General features: G+C 36.9%; 1 protein-coding gene across 2 annotated transcripts in view; it reads right to left on the reverse strand.

Annotated features, from left to right (window-relative positions):
* Window positions 1-18,939, reverse strand: part of LOC145782572 (cell division cycle protein 20 homolog) — a 144,069-nt gene that overhangs the window by 89,988 nt on the left and 35,142 nt on the right. Inside the window, exon 3 of one of the 2 annotated variants that reach the window (XM_082594384.1) lies at window positions 1,605-1,724. In XM_082594384.1, the coding sequence (XP_082450510.1) occupies window positions 1,605-1,724 (120 nt within the window). Of the gene's footprint in view, window positions 1-1,600; window positions 1,725-18,939 lie in introns of both variants that reach the window. The other variant, XM_082594385.1, reaches the window with a different exon arrangement.

Consider the following 18,939-nt stretch of genomic DNA (forward strand, 5'->3'; position numbering starts at 1 on the left):
AAAAGCTTTCAATTGGCATAACTTATTAAAGATTCAAGAATCCAATCTCAACTGCATTGTTGTGTCATAATAGTAGGTTTTAGTAATGAAAGGCCACCATAATTGAGGACTGGGGTATAAGGGAAGAAACATTACATCATAATTGGGGTTTCTGAAAAATTAATAAAGTGTTTGCGCAAACTCTCCAAATAGGCTATCATAATTGATAATAAGATGTAAAATGTAAACCAAGTGATTTGTGTAGTCGTACAAAAACTATTCGACAAGTAATGTGTAACCTAAGGACGCTTGTCGTTTGGTTGAAAAGCTTTTGCCAGGCCAAGACTACCCAGATAGCAAAAATGCACAATTCTGCATCGCTCCCACCCGCCAAACGCTCAAAAAACCCGTGTAACTCGGCTGCCCCCAGCAAGCCTGCTCCATCAGTCGGCGATTCAACTTCCACCTTTAGCCGCAACAAACTCACCAAGCTCAAACAATGTCACGGCAGGATAAGTAGGCCCAAAAAGAAAGCAATGGGACCACGAATCCTCACCAAACCAATCAAAATGGTCCCGTTGCGCCCAAGTTGACAACCTCATTGCAAAGAAAGGAGCGTCCCCCCCGGCCACCAGCACAAGGCTGAGCACTCACCAGCACAGCGAGCTGCCGCGACCTGCCAACCACAACGATGCAGCTTCCACACTAGCCATTTCAATTCTTGTCGATGTCAATTCTTAATACAAAACGGCAGCCGAGAAACATATAGTTGATTGGATGGTCTAAATGGCTAGCGTGGAAGCTACACCGTTATGGCCAGCGAATCGCAACAGCCCGCCGCACCAGTAAGCGCCCAGCCCCGTGCCGACAGCAGGGAAGGACACTCCCCCCCACAATGAGGTCGCCATAAGACCACTTATTGATTAGTTCAGCGAGGATTCGCAGTCCCACAGCCCCCACCTCGAGCCCACCCACTCTGCCACGACTTTGTTCCAAGCCTGATGAGTCCACCACAACGAAAAGTGGAAACCAAATCACAAACTGACAGAACCAGCCCACCAAAAACAACCAAGCCACACGGGTCCCTCAAACTTCCAGCAACGCAAAAACGATGCAAAACTACACATTCCGCCACCTGGGTAGTCTTGGCCTGGTTTTATCCTCTGCTGAGAGTAAAAAAGAAACACGAATGATAAATATTGGAGAAATTGAGTCTCCTTCACAACGTAAGAGTCGAACAACGCAAAACTGCTGAAACAAAACGTTTTGTTTGAGTGAAAGAATCACTGTAAGCAAACAATGCCAAAAGGTGCGCGCATGAAGTCATGGGAGTGTGTGGGATCAAAAATTTGAACAGGTTGTTATTTTTCTACTTCAATGTGACGTTAGTTACTACTTTAAAAAAATCTATATATATAATATCTTTGCTTCTGCAGAAAATCCGCAGCAAACGCCTTTTTTTTACATGTTTAGTATCGGCCACAGTATCGGCCAAATTTTGCCGATACCGATGCCGATACCGATACTCAAAAAATGGCCGATATCACCGATACCGATACCGATATATCGGTACATCTCTAATTAAAACGCATTGTTCAATCTAAGATATAATATCTCAAACATACCGTTTTCAGAGAGTAGCTTGTAGTGGCCGAGTTCAAAGTTTGAAGCTTGTCGATTGGGAATGAAACGATCTCCTCTACTTGGAGTTTTGTTCAAACTTGAGTTCTTACTTGAGGATTTTCCTGATCACAGTTGATTAGTATTTTTTAACGCAGAAACTTAAACACACATACAAATCTCTTCACAGCAATGTAACATGTAAATTTGTATTATAGACGCAAAGTGACACAACCATTAGTGAAGCTGTGACAAACATTGTGAACGATTTTCAAACATGAAACACTTCAGTGATGACAAATTAATAGAAATCATAGTGACAAAACTTTATTTATAAATATTATTTTTATAGTCTTATGATGTTACACACAGCTCATCAGCATCAGTATAAATTGCTTGGTAAGTTGGCTTATCAGCCTATTGATTACACTTGACTGGTTGATTGGTTATTATTGGAAAAAAAACTAAAATTTTAAGTCCTATTCTTAGATTCTGTTGAGGAAAACTACGTCGATAAACAAAAAACGTATATACGCAATTACGCATTTTTCATGGTTTGTGAGACTAAAATTCAAAATAACCCCCAGATAAAGAAAAATATGACAAAATTTTAATTTAAAATATAATTTGAACTGAAATTTTGCATTGCATATCAACTTCCTCCTACTTAATTTAAAAAACTAAATTGATTGAATCATTATTATCAAAGAAGCCTTTACAGTTTGTTTCGAAATTTATTGATGTCCAAGTCTTGTGATACGAGAAACAAAAGACCTAAAACTATGCACTAATTTTACCTTGCGAGATTGTCAAAAGGTGCTGAAATTGAGCCATAAATAAAAATAATTCTACTTTTATAAAAAAACAGCAGTATATACTTTTTTGAATTTTAAAATGAAAGACAAAAAATATGCTGCTCAGGGAGAAACGTCATAAATTGGCAGGGCTGTGATTTTTGCTTTTTTTGGCAGCAATGCTCTCGACAAGCGCCGTCACTAGTCGACAAACGCCGTGCCTCACGGAAACAAAAACTGAGAGAGTTATTGAGAGAAAAAACATAAAACTAAGGGAGGACATCAAGTCAGGTCGAGGAAAAATTGGGGGGGCATCCCATGATGTAATCATAAGAGTGCCGACTTATGTAAATTTCCTTGCAACAGGTACTTCAAGGCAAAACCTAAAAGTGACGCTTCATGCGAGAAATTCCCAAGGTGTCCGCGCCGCCATTTTGAACACTGTGGGAAAATGCTTTGATCGATTTCGTGCTATTCGACACAACGAGTTTCGTTTATACTGTAGATCAGTGGTTCTCAACGGGGGCGATACCACCTCCCGGGGGGGGGGGGGGGGGGGGGCGTTTTGATTTTGTAGGGGGGCGGTATGATTACCTCGGCTTAATGGGGGTTTTGATTATTAGGAGACATTCTGGTTTAAACCATCTAAGCCCAGCGTAACGATGTCGTCAGAGCTCGTATCTTCGTGGTAGCATTTCCTACCTCATACCTGGTGGAAAAGGGATTCAGCTGTGTTGTTCTGCTACATACCAAACAGCAAAGCCCACTTGACATATCCATAAGAGGTGATCTTTGAATGTTTCTCACTGGCTTTACACCAGATGTGAAGAAACTGGCACTTTCTCACCAAGCCCAAGGTTCACACTGAATACCAGTAGGCCTATACTGCTTTCATGCCCACAAATATATATTTGCTTTTCATCAAATATATTACGAGTCTCTAAAACCCTTACAGCCTGTTTCACACTAAAAGCTAGATCATCAAAAGGTCCTTATTGTAATTGAAATATAATTCTATTTGAATAAGGACCTTCTGATAATCTCCCTTTTAGGGTAAAACAGGCTGTAGGGGTTTTAGAGACTGGTAACTAGCCTATATTTGATGTAATTCACTCTGCTTGGCTTTTTGTTTGGCATTGAGCACTTTTTGTAGTATTAATAGTATTTTTTTCCGCTTTTTGTAATTAGTCGTTTTTGTTTTGGGGTGGTAAAATTTTGCCGGTTCATGAAGGGGGCGTTGGGCCAAAAAAGGTTGAGAAACACTGCTGTAGATAAAATAATCGAAGTAGGCTACTTTTAGTTGTCAACGTCTATGCCAGATTGTACAGTAGAATTCGCCTATAAGTGACACCTGAAGAGACCGCGGAAAAAATGTCACCACAACCGAAGTGTCACTATAGCCGAATTCTACTCAACTGTGGCGTATGCAAACGGGACTTTGCAACAGGTGTCACTATAGGTGAAGTGTCACTATAGCCAAAGTCACTATATGCGAATTCTACTGTATTTTGCCGTATGAGCCAATTAACAAAATTGTCTATGTGAGATACTTATTACGAAAGTTTGTTAAACTTTACAAACAAACTTTACTTTACGAAAGTTTGTTAAACTTTCGTAAAAAGTTTGTTAAAATTTTTGAAAAGTTCCCGTTAAAATAAACGGGAACTTTTCAAAATACCAGTTTGCAACGCACAGACACCTACAAATACTTAGGAATAACGTTTGATTAGTTATTATCATGGAACAGCAAATCAATATAATCTCAACAAAAGTGTCTCAAAGCAGCTGTGGTGCTCTATGTCTATATCGACTAAGAAAGTGTGTAAATTCCCAGACATTAAGAGCAGTTTACTATGCTCTAGTACAGAGGTTCTCAACCTTTTGAGATTCAAGGACCACTTAAAAAATGTGTCTCAGTCATGGACCACTGCTCCCCTTCCTCCTCCCCTTGTAACGAACAAATGCCACTCATTGCTTGCTAAGTCATAAACAGTAGTTGGTTTTAGAAAGATTGCTACATTTAGTGCGAACCTTGAACTTCCACATTTGAGGTGCAATACTTGAAAGACTCAATCGGAGTTCATCTTAAACTTCAAGTCGAGAACAATACTTTGTTTTTATTGCAACCAGTGCAGAAAATCCTCATTCACAAAGACAAGATGTCGCAAAAGGTAAAATTATTTTCAAAGCTTTCTAAGACAGTTGTGGATACTCGTGTAAAGCTTGTATCCAAAATTTTATCAAGCTCACTCTCAGATGGATGCAACATAATATTCAAAGCAGTGTCACTGGTCATTTCACGGACTGGAAACCCATGAAAAACTCTGAACGTTCAAATCACCAAAGTGGAAATTAAATTGATCCTGCAGTGACTGAGTATGGTCAGAAGTAAAATTCATCAACAGTTAATTGTTTATTGCAGAGCGGTGACAACAAGGGCAAGATTGGGCTGGGCAAAGTTCAGGGATTGTGGGGAAATGTTGCATGGCAGAAAATTTTCACTAAGGATAAAAGGAAAAGTATATCGGAGCTGTGTGCGGCCTGCAATGCTATATGGTAGCGAGACATGGGTATTGAGAGAGTGAACTGGCAATCCTGAGAAGAACGGAAAGGTCAATGGTGAGAGCAATGTGTGGGGTAAAAACGAGAAGGGAAAAAAGGACTGAAGAATTGTTGGATATGCTAGAGATGAGAGAGACCATAGACCAACTGGCAAGGGAAAATGGAGTAAGATGGTATGGACATGTGATAAGGAGGGAGGAAGGAAGTTTTCTTAGAAAGGCACTAAATCTAAAGGTGGATGGAAAGAGGAAACGCGGTCGTCCAAGAAGAACGTGGAAACAACAAGTGAAGGATGAATTTAAAAAAGTCGGACTGAAGGAAGAAGATGCAAGGGACAGGGTGAAATGGAGAAAAGGGATTAAAACAATTGCTGCGCGGAAACAATCGGTCACCCCCACTAGTGGGGAACAAACCGACGATGGATTATGATGATGATGATGATTTCAGCATTTTCTGGTTTCTCAGTGAATTCGTACGATTGATCAAACATGTCAAATTTACCCTGCAATAATCTTGTCTTCCAAAGATAAAGTTTTTTTTAAAAGTCAGACAGTTTATCACTGAGGGTAATTAACTTTGTCTGCTTTCCTTGCAGCGATGAATTAAGTTTATTCAGTTGTTCAAAAATGTCAGCCAAATCGCAAAAAGCAAAAAAAAAATCGCAAAAAGCCTGAATAGCAACCCAAAAGCTATCGTTGTAATAAGCAACAAGCTTGGTTCTTTTCATCCAAGAAACTCTCTCACAGCATCATGTAATTCAAACAGTCTGTTCAACACTTTTCCCCTTGATAACCAGCGAACTTGAGTATGCATCAGTAGTAGGGTGATTCAAAAAAAGTGAAATTTTGAAATTTTAAAGTATCACCCTTTCAAAAGTTTCCATTTACTACAAAAACACCTTATGTAAAATATTTTTGAAAAGTTTATTGTTTAGGGGTAGCTCAAGGCTTTCAAAATTTGGGGGGTTTTGACGAAATGGGTCAAACTTTAAATACCTGTATTTCGTAAACCCTTAAAGAAGACATACATCTGTTTGGGTTCATTTTCATCAGGTTGGAGAGTACTATAACTTGGTAAAGTCAAACAATGGTAAATATGTACTTTTGGAATTTTTCGATTTTAAAAATTTTACAAAATGAATACAAAAATACTTAAATCATTAGTTAAACTACCATTCAACGTTTTATAGGCAGAGAAAACTTTTTCTCGAACCGTAGAAAATTTCATTGTCAGATCACCGCTTCAATGCGTGATGGAAATCTACAGATAAATCTGCATCAGGCATTGCAGAGTGCAAAAAACAGTGTTGCAGAACGCGTTTTCGAATATTAAATTCTCATCAGTGCAACTACGTTTATGAACGCAATAACAACGGTTAAATTTAAACTCAATACAATACATTACAAACATTATAAGGACATATTCTCAGTGTTCAATTGAATATTAATAAATCCAGAGACATCAGAAAATCACTTCCCGCATGCAATTCCAGACCGACATTACTCGCTTAAGGTTTTTTTGTTAAAACAAACTTAATGTTCAAAGCAAAAAAGCCATCACAATGAACATCTACCGAAGTATACTAATTTACAGTACTTAAATAAGCACTGAAAATTAATAGACGGTATTGTTATTAATATCAATTCAATATGATTTCAGTGATTATAATACAATGTAATACAGTAGCGTATCCAATTAATTAGCGACGACCTTCTAAAGTACACGTTAATTCGAACAGAAATAAGAATTTATCAAAAGTCTCAGTCATTTTAGAAAGATTTTACCACCGGTTACAGCCTTACAGGACCATCTTTGCTTGTTTCCTTGACAGAGTCAACTCTGATTGATCATATACGCCTTGGAGAGTAGCTAGTTGAGAAAATTCAGATAACATGAAACCAAGGAACTTTCAGAAATCATTAGTTAAACTACCATTCAACGTTTTATAGGCAGAGAAAACTTTTTCTCGAACCGTAGAAAATTTTTCTCTGCCTATACCGTAGAACCGTAGAAAAAGTTTTCTCTGCCTATAAAACGTTGAATGGTAGTTTAACTAATGATTTCTGAAAGTTCCTTGGTTTCATGTTATCTGAAAAATACTTAATGTGAAGATTTATACATTTTTTTAAACAATTAGTGGTAGCTGGAGAAAAACATGTTGAAATTTCAGTAAAATCTGGAAATTGTTGCAATTGATGTATGATTGTATGTGATACACAGCACAATGCACATTTGCACATATACAAAGTCAAGTGTCAAACAGTTGGTAGCCATGAACCATTCAGACTTTCCCAGTGAGTGTCTTTTTGTTGCTGTCAGGCAAAGCTTTCATGTGTTCGTGCATAACCTGTAACAGATGCTGAACTTGTTCCTCATTACATGTTAGTAGGCCACTGAACTCCTGAATTAGAGCTACTCCTTCTTCTGCGTGGTTGTTGACAACTTTTATGGCCTGCACAATGTCACATGCTGCTTGAAAATCTTCTCACACTTTCCATGTCTCTGGATTTGCTTTGAGAAAACCATCAGGAAGGTTCATTCTCTCAAAAACCATTTGGGATCTTTGTTTGACAAAGTCGTCTAAACCAGTGGTTCTCAACCTTTTAACAGTGGGAGACCGGAAAAGTTTTAAAAAAATGTTTGCGGACAGGCAACCAAAGATCGTAGTGAATAGAATGAACATTTGAAACGTTTTGTTAACCAAAGTTGTCGTTGCGCACCATAATGCAAGGTTTTAGCCATGACGATCTGTATACACAGGCCTTGACAACGTACGAACTGGAGGGCTGACTGAAGGCCGCTGTATTTTCAATTTTGAAGTTTAAGCTAAATTCACTTTATATTCCTTTTAAATGATAATTTAAACAATTTAAATTGCCAAAGTGTGATCACTGAATCCCAAATCACTGCAAAACTCCTAAAATTATGTTGACAAAATGACAACATTTTCCGAAATACTGGTGTTGCCAGACGCTTTTTGGATTTCCAGTACAAGTGCCAAAATCTATTCCGTTATTTGAATAGTAAAAACAGCACAAAGTTAACTCAAACTCTCACAAAACATAGACAAAAACTCTATTTATCAAACTAATACTCAAACTATCAACTTATACTCATGATTTTGGCTATTAACAGATCGGCCTTCAGTCAAATTTTAAGCTGCACGTTGCCATGGCCTGTGTGTGTATAAAGGTCGCCATGGTTTTAGCATATGATTTGTATTCAGGACAAAAATTGGAATAAAACGGCAGTTAAATCAACTCAAACAAAAAAAATGTCAATCCATTTGCATACAAAATCAATGTCAGTGGGAAATTCGCTACTGTTATGCTGCCAGTAACCTGTGTGAGGAAAACCAGATGTCAAAGAAGTTTCTAACACGTAACTCTGTTTCGGCATCCAGGCGATTTCTTTGCTTTGTTATTAAAGCTAGAGATAAAAAAGAATTGTCCTTTCTAAATAGCTAGTTGAAACAATTGCCATCAAATCGATTGTTTTGAAAGTTAGCCATGAATTCGTTTGCAAGAGATAACCAGAAGTGTTACATTGATGTTTTTCGAATCTGGACTGCAAAGTAGAAGCACAACATGTAATTCAATCAGACTTTCTTGTTCATGAAAATTAAGGTCGCATGTGTTGATATCATCGATGCATAGATTGTTTATCCAAAAGTTTCAATATCGAAAATCTTTATGTTACGCAAAATGATCGTCAAAATTCTTCGGAATGGCCCGTTTCGGCGAGTCCGATTCGGCGAGTTTTTGAAATACGTATCCTAGTCAGCAAAGTTCTCTTTTCTACACGATTTCAACATTTAGCTACGTTAAAACGATGTAAAATCGGCAATTTCTGCTGGTCGGGATAACTAGGCTACAGTACCCGATAATTTCCTTTCAATCCAAGCTGTAGGCCACACATTTGGTTAGCCTTTTCATTCTGTTACTACAATGTAAAAATGAACTGTTATGCTAACTGGGTTCTTGGAAGAAATCGAAAGGCTTCTGTGAATGCTTCTCAGTTTCAACGTATCCTAGTCAGCAAAGTTCTCTTTTCTACACGATTTCAACATTTAGTGACGTTAAAACGGCAATTTCTGCTGGTCGGGATAACTAGGCTAAGGTACCTGATAATTTCTTTTCAATCCAAGCTGTAGGCCACACATTTGTTGATCCAAACTACCGATAATCATTTTAACTATTCAAAAGTAGCCTACTAACTTATAGACATAAACATGATTTATTTATTTTGTAACATTTCTATTTTCCCTTCATATCTTAAATTTTTCTGAAGGTGTTGCGACCGTGCCAAATTTCTTTCAACTCAATAACTTACTTTGGTCACAAGCACGTTTAACGTTTGCATTTTGTCGCTTCTACCTTTTTTGCTATGTTGACGTGTATTGTTTTTGATATCATGATCAAAAATAAAAACAACTGAACTGACATGACGAATTCAAGCACGTTTTAACATTTGCGTTTTGTCGCTTCTACCTTTGCTATGTTGAGGTGTATTGTTTTACATATGATGGTCAGAAATAAAAACAACTCAACTGAATTGACATAACGAATTTTAAATTATAAAGCTTTGGTAGAGAGTTTGCTTTGTTGAACCATAGAGAAATAAAACATAGTAACTTTAGCGGGTTTAGCATACTTTATTTCACACAAAATATAACATAATTAAATAAAATAAACTCAAACGTTTTCGACACGTACGTGTGTCCTCCTCAGGAATTAAATCTGCAATACATAAAATGAAAAATCGTAAGATAAATTTGACTATGCACTGTAAATGTAACGACACTCTGGACTGAAAGCACAAACTGAACAAATGATACGAGAATGATTGCGAGTAAATTATGCGGTGGGAAACAGATCACGTGAGGTGTAGACTACAGCCATTGGACAAAACAATTAGAACACACACAAAAGGAATGATGAGCCACAGGCGAATAACTGCCGGTTGAGAGATGGATTGTTACGTTTGATTCTTAAGGCTTCCATGATCTTAGTCTGAAAATCAGATCTGCCTCGAGAGATGATTTTAAATTGGTCGATCGAGACATTGTCAGTGCACGTTTCACAAGAGGCGATGTGCTCTTTAATTGCACTTTTAGTTGTTAGGTTTGGGTTTAAGTGCTCCCCGGCCCTTGTCAACAAATGTCTGGTTGACATACCAATGTATGTCGTCTGGTTTGCGTCACGCAAACAACTAAATTTATACACAACATTTGAAGAAAGAGCAAAGGGGGTAGGCGACTTCAATTGAAAATATTGGTGCACTTTAAATGTTTTATACACAGGATAAATGTCACATGAAAATTTCTTTTTTATAAGTTTAGCTAGGTTTTTCGCAAAAATTGTTGAATATTTTTTTCTAGGTAGGGTATATTAATGAAATAACTAAAATCTACTTCTTCAGGCGTGTCTTTTGATTCATCAGCCATGAAGGTGTTTAAGACTTTATTGAAAAAGTGAAAAGGATATCCATTTAAATAAAACATGTTTTTTAATTTCTTGATTTCTTTCTGAAACAACTGATCATCAGAACACACCAAACGAGATAACAGACACAAGATTAAACCAGATTTCCATTTCCTGGGGCATAGAGCGTTATAATTTAAAAGCAAGCCAGTGTTGGTAGGTTTTCGCCAAATCCAGGTGTCAAAAAGTTTCAGAAAGAAATCAAGAAATTAAAAAACATGTTTTATTTAAATGGATATCCTTTTCACTTTTTCAATAAAGTCTTAAACACCTTCATGGCTGATGAACCAAAAGACACGCCTGAAGAAGTAGATTTTAGTTATTTCATTAATATACCCTACCTAGGAAAAGATTCAACAATTTTTGCGAAAAACCTAGCTAAACTTATAAAAAAGAAATTTTCATGTGACATTCATCCTGTGTATAAAACATTTAAAGTGCACCAATATTTTCAATTGAAGTCGCCTACCCCCTTTGCTCTTTCTTCAAATGTTGTGTATAAATTTAGTTGTTTGCGTGACGCAAACCAGACGACATACATTGGTATGTCAACCAGACATTTGTTGACAAGGGCCGGGGAGCACTTAAACCCAAACCTAACAACTAAAAGTGCAATTAAAGAGCACATCGCCTCTTGTGAAACGTGCACTGACAATGTCTCGATCGACCAATTTAAAATCATCTCTCGAGGCAGATCTGATTTTCAGACTAAGATCATGGAAGCCTTAAGAATCAAACGTAACAATCCATCTCTCAACCGGCAGTTATTCGCCTGTGGCTCATCGTTCCTTTTGTGTGTGTTCTAATTGTTTTGTCCAATGCCTGTAGTCTACACCTCACGTGATCTGTTTCCCACCGCATAATTTACTCGCAATCATTCTCGTATCATTTGTTCAGTTTGTGCTTTCAGTCCAGAGTGTCGTTACAGTTACAGTGCATAGTCAAATTTATCTTACGATTTTTCATTTTATGTATTGCAGATTTAATTCCTGATGAGGACACACGTACGTGTCGAAAACGTTTGAGTTTATTTTATTTAATTATGTTATATTTTGTGTGAAATAAAGTATGCTAAACCCGCTAAAGTTACTATGTTTTATTTCTCTAATTTTAAATTAATAGTTAAAACATTTTATTTTTATTCCTTTCTGCATGATTTTAATGTTTAGCCATGTTAAAACGATGTAAAAACGTAAAAACATTTTATTTTTATTCCTTTCTGCATGATTTTAATGTTTAGCGATGTTAAAACGATGTAAAAACGGCAATTATAATTAGGCAGGTGTAACACTAAAAAAAAGTTATCTTTGGTTAGCAATTTTCTAATGCCAAATGGTCTAACTAAAAAAATGGCAAAAATTTTTTTGAAAAATTTTGTCGTCTTAGCAAGCCTCACGGCCCGTTTCCATAGCAATCTGGTCTGACTTCACGAATTCGGTCTAACTCCGGCTAAAAATGTTTTGAAGAGCTAAAATTAGTGTCAAAACACTTGGAATAGCCAAGTTTATATATCACTTCAAGAGGAACTATGGGTCTAAAGTCTAAACCTTTTATTTTTTGAAATAGCCAAAATGTGATATTTCCATGGTTTATCACTATTTAATTGCAATTTCTGCCTTGTATGACCTGACAAATAGCAATATATTTTCAATTAACATTTATTTTACTTAACAAAAACATTTTTGCACCAACACTTCAAAAAACAGCATAACCAAAAGAATGTCAGTCAAGATAATAAGTATTATTGATATATCCTAGCAATTTGTGATCTATGTCTTGATCATCATGCAGCATTTTCTTTAAAACCAAGACGTCTTTCATACGCCCGTCGCCCAATTAATCTTTCACAACAAGTATTGTTGTTGTGGAAAGCCAACCAATCGGCTTTAATTCCTCTGGTTAGACAAGGTGAAGTTACAGACAAAGCATTCAGGAATGCAGCAAGTGGTCGGTTTGACCACAGTAAAGTCTTGGTGTCAGGGTTACGAGCAGCCAAACGAGTTATATCCATGTCTGCTTCTAAAACTCCAAGTGCAGCTGTTTTTGGATTTAGCCAAGTAGCAGCATGGTCAATGAAACAGTTCTTTGCAGGTGATGATGCTGTTGATGCTTTCATAAAATCCCTAATGTTCAACACCACTTTTGGTTCTTGGATGGCGCTTGGATTGAAATATATTTCAAAAAATAATGGGGCATAGACAATTAGACATCCACTATAAACTGGACAATGTTGTTCAATGAGATTTGTTGCTCAGCATTTAAGTCTTGAATGCCAAACAGCTCGATTCTTAAATAGCCGTTTGCAGATGTTAGCCATCTAGCATGGCCAATAGCTTTCTGAGCATAAAAAAGATATTTCTTCATGTTGCATTTGCCTGTTGCTTTTTCTGGAACACTTCGAAATGTAGCACATGCAAGAACCAATAGACATGCCTGATCATCTCGAATCATGTTGTCTCTTGTAGTCTGATTAAGAGTGTAGTCAAGAATATGTGACAAATAATCCCTTGCCTTTGTTGTTGGAGTGACATCACATCTATAAAGCATAATATCAGCTAAAATGCTATTCAAATAATGAACCATTTAATAATAATAATTATAATATTGAACAAAAAATGATAACCAGAAAAGTATCAAGTCAGCAATTTTAACCCCACTGCACTTCATGAGATATATACCATCAATGCAATACATATTAGAACATTTCTGTTTTTTGCAATATCAATCATCACAAACTATCAAGGAGATATAAATTCATAATTACTCAGTGACTGAAAGAAGCTTCTCTTCAATCAAGCAAATCTTCGATGCCCTTGATCATATTGTATACAGCGCCGTCTTTTAGGATGTTTGGAGAGGAAGTATCTCCATCATGAAGTTTGATGACTTTATCTATGCCGAAAAACATTTAAGAGTTAGTGTAACATATATTATATATTAAATAAATAAATTAAAAACTTAACGTGAAATAATTACCTAGAAGAAGTTCATTTACATGCATTAAGCACTCCAGTGGTAGAATGTCATGGCCACTTCTTTTGCTAGACAGCACTAATCTTCGAAATATGCCATTTTTGACACCAGTGTTTAAACTAGTGGTGTCTGCAATGATTGACAGTGACGGTGCGGTGGAGGTTTCCGGAATACACCTACAAGAAAACTTGTTTAGCAAAATTAAATCAAGATTTAAATACCGGTTCTAAATTTTTGAGTAGCAACGTAAATCAATGCCTTTGCAGTTTTGATTGGAATGATTGATCCTCTAAATTGTAATTCAAAATTAACCATAAAAAATCATTTATCAGCCACACTATAACAATAAAACAATCAGTATCGTATTTAATTTTGTTAATTCAAGCATTTGACTTGTACAGAAGTTGAAATTCGGGCTTCATGCCTTAATGATATGAATATGAAACTAGGCTGTTATGAAAATATGGTACGCACCTGAGTATGAAATCGGTACAGGCAAAAGCGTTGCAGGATTCGTTTTCCCCAAAGGTTTTCAGGCCAAGAAAATACTCCCCTTCTTTGAACACTGCTAGAACAGCAAATCTTTCTTTACCGAGCACCTTTTTGCCGTCAATTGCAATTTGAAAAGGTGCATTTTTCAGCTAGTCCGCTCCTTTTTCAGTAGCTTCACGACGCAACTTTTTCTTTTTTTGATAGAGTGTCATGTGGCTTCGTTTAAATTCGTTCGTGTGGTACTACCAACACTTGACATATTTTCAGCGGCATCATTCAAAATATCAATGGTTGATCGCAGACTGATATTGCGCTTGTCGCTTATCTTGCATGCACCAGAGCTAACGATTGATTTTTGAGTGGCTTTTTCTTCATACTCCGATTCCATGCTGGACTTACTTGTGTCACCACCTCCTAATCCATTTGTTGATTCTTCCGACAGTGACAGCTGGTCATAATGAGATGAAAAAGATGCCTCTAGACTTTGCCCTGCAGTACTTTGCCTTACAATATGTTTTTTTTCAAAAGATATTTTGAATTTTCAAGTGTTGTGAAACATTAATAATGCCAATTAAGCATATTTTGATGGTATAACTGCTGTATTATGTTGCTGGGTAACTAAAAAATGGAGAAAATTTGACATTTTGGCTATTACCTCAAAAACTAAATAGATTAGACCTATAGTTTCTCTTGAAGTGATATATAAACTTGGCTATTCCGAGTATTTTGATACCAGTTTTAGCTCTTTGGGACATTTGTAGCCAGAATTAGACCAACTTTGTGAAATCGGGACCGATTGCCATGGAAACGGGCTGTGGGGCTTGCTAAAACGACAAAATTTTTCAAAATTTTTTTTGCCATTTTTATACTTAGACCACTTGGCATTAGAAAATTACTATTTACTAACCAAAACAAATTTAAAAAAAGTCAAAAAGTGTTACATTTCCTTTTAAAAATTTCAAAACTCGCCGAATAGGGCACTTGCCAAAAAAGGCTCTCACCGATTAGGGAACTCGCCGAATCGGACTCGCCGAATAGCAGCAGAACCAAAATTTTTAGCCAACTCTTTCAAGTGTTGACTCACAACGCTCAGCACCTCTTTTTACTTTTTTCACCACTCCATTTTACCAGCATTTTCCACAGCAAATCGGCTTGTCTTCATTTCATTCCAAAGCGCTATTTTCCGCATAGTCTTTGAAAAACAAGATCTTTGCTTTCTCAAACTCCGGTTCTGGCAAATTTCTATTGCAGGCATGACTGTATCCCGGAACTTCAAACTTATCTATTTCCAAATTTTCGTCTCCAACGACTTTGAAGTTTTCAAAATCAATGACAAAATTCCGCATTTGGTAATGTATTTCTGTGTATCAAACTTTTTGAAAACTACACGCAATTTGTCACAAAAACATTGTCAACGCCACAGAATTAGGTCATAAAAAAGTTCACCTTTATTATCAAACAATTTTACGTGGAGATAGGTCAGTTTTACAGCTGTGCGTGTTTCACAGTGCGATCACAATTTAACAATATGCTAATGACTCCACGTTAAACTAAGCTTTGCAGAAAGTAAGATCTTCTGCAGACCGGAAAAAAAATTACACGGACCGGCAGTCCGGCACCGGTCCGCGGACTGGCGGTTGAGAACCACTGGTCTTAACAACTTCCTTGAATTTTTTCTAGATTAACATGAATTCACTTCAGAGGATCTGCATGTCCCTCGTTTGCCAATGCGAGAACCATTTTTCATTTCACTGTGTCACAATCAATGTGCAAGGTCTCGCGACGAGCTGCTTTGTATCTTGACCGAACGTTTTGTTTTGATTGTGGAATTCTTATGTTATATGTTATTATCGGTTACTGACCTGTAGTGACCTCAGATTGCGAGATCTTTATTATGTAACGTATTTTCAAGAACGTTCTGCTGCTACGTGCAGATCTAGAAGCTTCTTTAACTTGCTTGTTTACGTGTAGTGCAACATGACAGAACAATGAGTTCTTATGATGTAACATTACATAACCTTCTCGAAGTTACTAGATAAGTTACTAGATCGAACAACCTTCTATAAATAGTGGTGCAATTTGCGTAATCTATATTATTATTATGAGAGTTGTGCTATGAGTTGTGGATTGTTGTTGTGGCAGTGGGTAATAGAAGCAGAGATTATTGTTGATTGAGAGTCGAAGTAATTGAATACAAGTAGATGAGAATTGGTACTGATATAAATTGTGATTGAAATTAGAGTTATTTGAGAAGCCGTTCATTAAAGTCCTTCAAGAATTTTCATTATCATTTCACCAGTAAAACTATTTGACATTTAATTGACTGCCTTTCGGTAATATCCCATAAACTACATCATTAAACCTTTCCAAGTATCTTTCCTGGTAAGAGATAGAAAGAAACTGTGAAATTCTGGGGGCTCGTCTGGAAAAAACCGAAAAATATATAACCGAAAGAACAATAGGGTTTATCCTTTTACCACCCCGGATGTTTCCGAGGCTCATTTGAATTAATTGTTTCTGCGCACGCATCATCTAATTTATTAGCGCTTTACCTGCAGGAAGGCTCCTTCTCAAAGGTAGAGCCAGTATTGTTTCACTGTTTACTTTCAATTGTTTTGGAGGTTTGTTGTATCCAGGCTTACACCAGGTGGTTAAAGATTTAGATTAGTGAATGGGAAGGCAAGGAAGTCAATCTTCGTGTCCACCTTCAGGCATGCCTTTAAGTGTCCTGCAAAAACACAGCCGGCACTCTTTCGATTGCCATTCCAGGGCTCTCACCACTCGGCTATGCAGCCGACAACTTTCAATCATTTTAGTTTTTTTGTTAAATGCCGTCCGGATGGCTAAGATCTTTTGGTGTTGATATTGTTCGGTATTTGTAAACAACTATTTTTAATCCTTTAAAAAGAAAACAAATAAGCTTCAAAGAGTTGTGCATTAAAGGAAGTTTTAGAAAAGGATAGGGAGACCTACAATACAATCTTCCTAAATTTGAAAGTTTCTTTAAACAGCCGTGAGAGATGCGCCAAATTAAAAATAGTATTTCGAAGACCATTAAAGTAATCTAACTCTCACAACATGAGAAGAAAGAAGAAAATAAACTTTGTACATTGGCCTATTTGTGATCAAGGAGAGTAGCCTACAGAATTAGGCTACCTATTGTGGAGAAATTCAATCATAAATGGAATAAATCGAGAAGAAATTCAGAAAAAAACAAAGAACATCCAACAAACGAAATCTTGGAATGTAAGGTACCGGTAGTTCCGAAATTGTTTTCACCAGCCTGCTACAGCAGGCACGTAATAACATACAGTGACAGTCGTACATGTTTAGTAAATATTTATGTGTAGGCCTGGCAATGAACCTCTTCTTTAATCATTTATAATTATGTGGCACAATTAGGGGCTGCAATGTTCCTGAGGCATATTTGGCTTATTTGTTTCTGCGCACGTGTTATCTAGTTTGTTAGCGCTTTACTTGCACTAAAGCTAAAAAGTAAAATGACTTTACATAAGCATATAACCCACTGCACTGGTCTTTTGAGTTGCTCTTCTAGATGATGAAGTGCTCCATTTTTATTACCAGTCATTGTAGCAGTACCATCGCTTCCAAGTGCAAGCTAGTCATAAAGTTCAGTATCTGCAATTGCCTGCAGCACACTTTTTGCTACAGATAAGCCAGTACCATCCATTGGAGTAACATGTGATATGTAAAATTCGCCTGGCTGACCCACAACATCAACATGTCGTATATACCATCAACAAGCCCATGAAATTGATTTTCTTCCTCCAGAATGAGCCGCCGGTACTTTTGTTTTTCACGTCTTAACTTGCTTCGGTCAATAATATATGTTGAATTATCACTACTAATCAGCCCACGATCTTTTAGTACACTGCTTGCTATAGCTGCTGCAGCACGGTCAGAAACTTGAAAGCGATCACAAGCTATAGCTAAGTTTTCGTAGGATATCCTATTTTGATATTTGGTGGTGTCTTTACATATCTGAAATCTACATACAGAGTCACATGTACTCGTACTGCAGTCATCTTCGCTTTCAGATGTGGAAAGATCAGATGGTTCTGCTAATGTGTAAGGCATATCCTCATGGTCAGTGGACTCAATGGCAGTACCAGCACTACCAAATCTTCTTGCAAATACAGCATCAGATTCATCATATGTGCCTAGTGCTTTTGAGCAACGTGCTGTTCTTAAACCTTTTTGATTTTCATAAAAAAGATAATCCTCATCAGTCATTCTTAATGTGTGGTGGACTTCTAAACGTCGCCTTTGTACTGGGTTTTCACAGAAAATATCGAAAAGTTTATCAAATTCAAGCAGAAACAATTTCAGATCATTATGAAACTTAATTCCTTTTTTTTGCTTTGGGGTATCGTGCGAGTTTAGAGAACTTATTAACCAAAAGCAGCATTTTATCCAACACAGTTTTGTGATTCAAAGTGTAAATCTTGCAATATGTCCAATGATTAATTAACTCCAAAAATAGTTTTGATACTGCAGATTCTTTTGCCCAGTTTTGTTCATGCAGCAATCGTTCAATGATTTCTTTACCGGTTGGGAGTGTTTTCCTTCAGAAAATCTTCTTTTGTTGGTAAAAATGTGATCTCCATGCAATACTTTTTTAACCTGTTTTCTTGTTTCCATTTTAAATCTTCAACTGCAGTCAACAAACATAGCAATGCATATACCGGTACTTTCTACTCTAATTAGGCACCTGTAGGAAGCAGCATAAAGACAATCATGAATTATCTGGTTAAAAAATGCACATGCTTAGCCTACACTCTGTAAAATTGGTGCAGCTTCATATCATCTTTTCTGTTTAATTGCAAATGCAAAAAGGCACCTAAAGTATCACTAGGCCATTTGCTTCCACCCAGTTAAGCATGTCATGGACGCTTAGTCGCTTACCTTTGCTCTTGCACCAGAACTTTTTGTCCAAAAATTGGTCAAAAAATGCATTTTTGGTCATAACTTTTTTTCTAGTGAGATTAAGGCAACAAGTCCTCTTAGAGCAGATA

The sequence above is a fragment of the Aplidium turbinatum genome, chromosome 13 (genome assembly GCF_918807975.1).
Source record: "Aplidium turbinatum chromosome 13, kaAplTurb1.1, whole genome shotgun sequence".
Classification (NCBI taxonomy): Eukaryota; Metazoa; Chordata; class Ascidiacea; order Aplousobranchia; family Polyclinidae; genus Aplidium; species Aplidium turbinatum.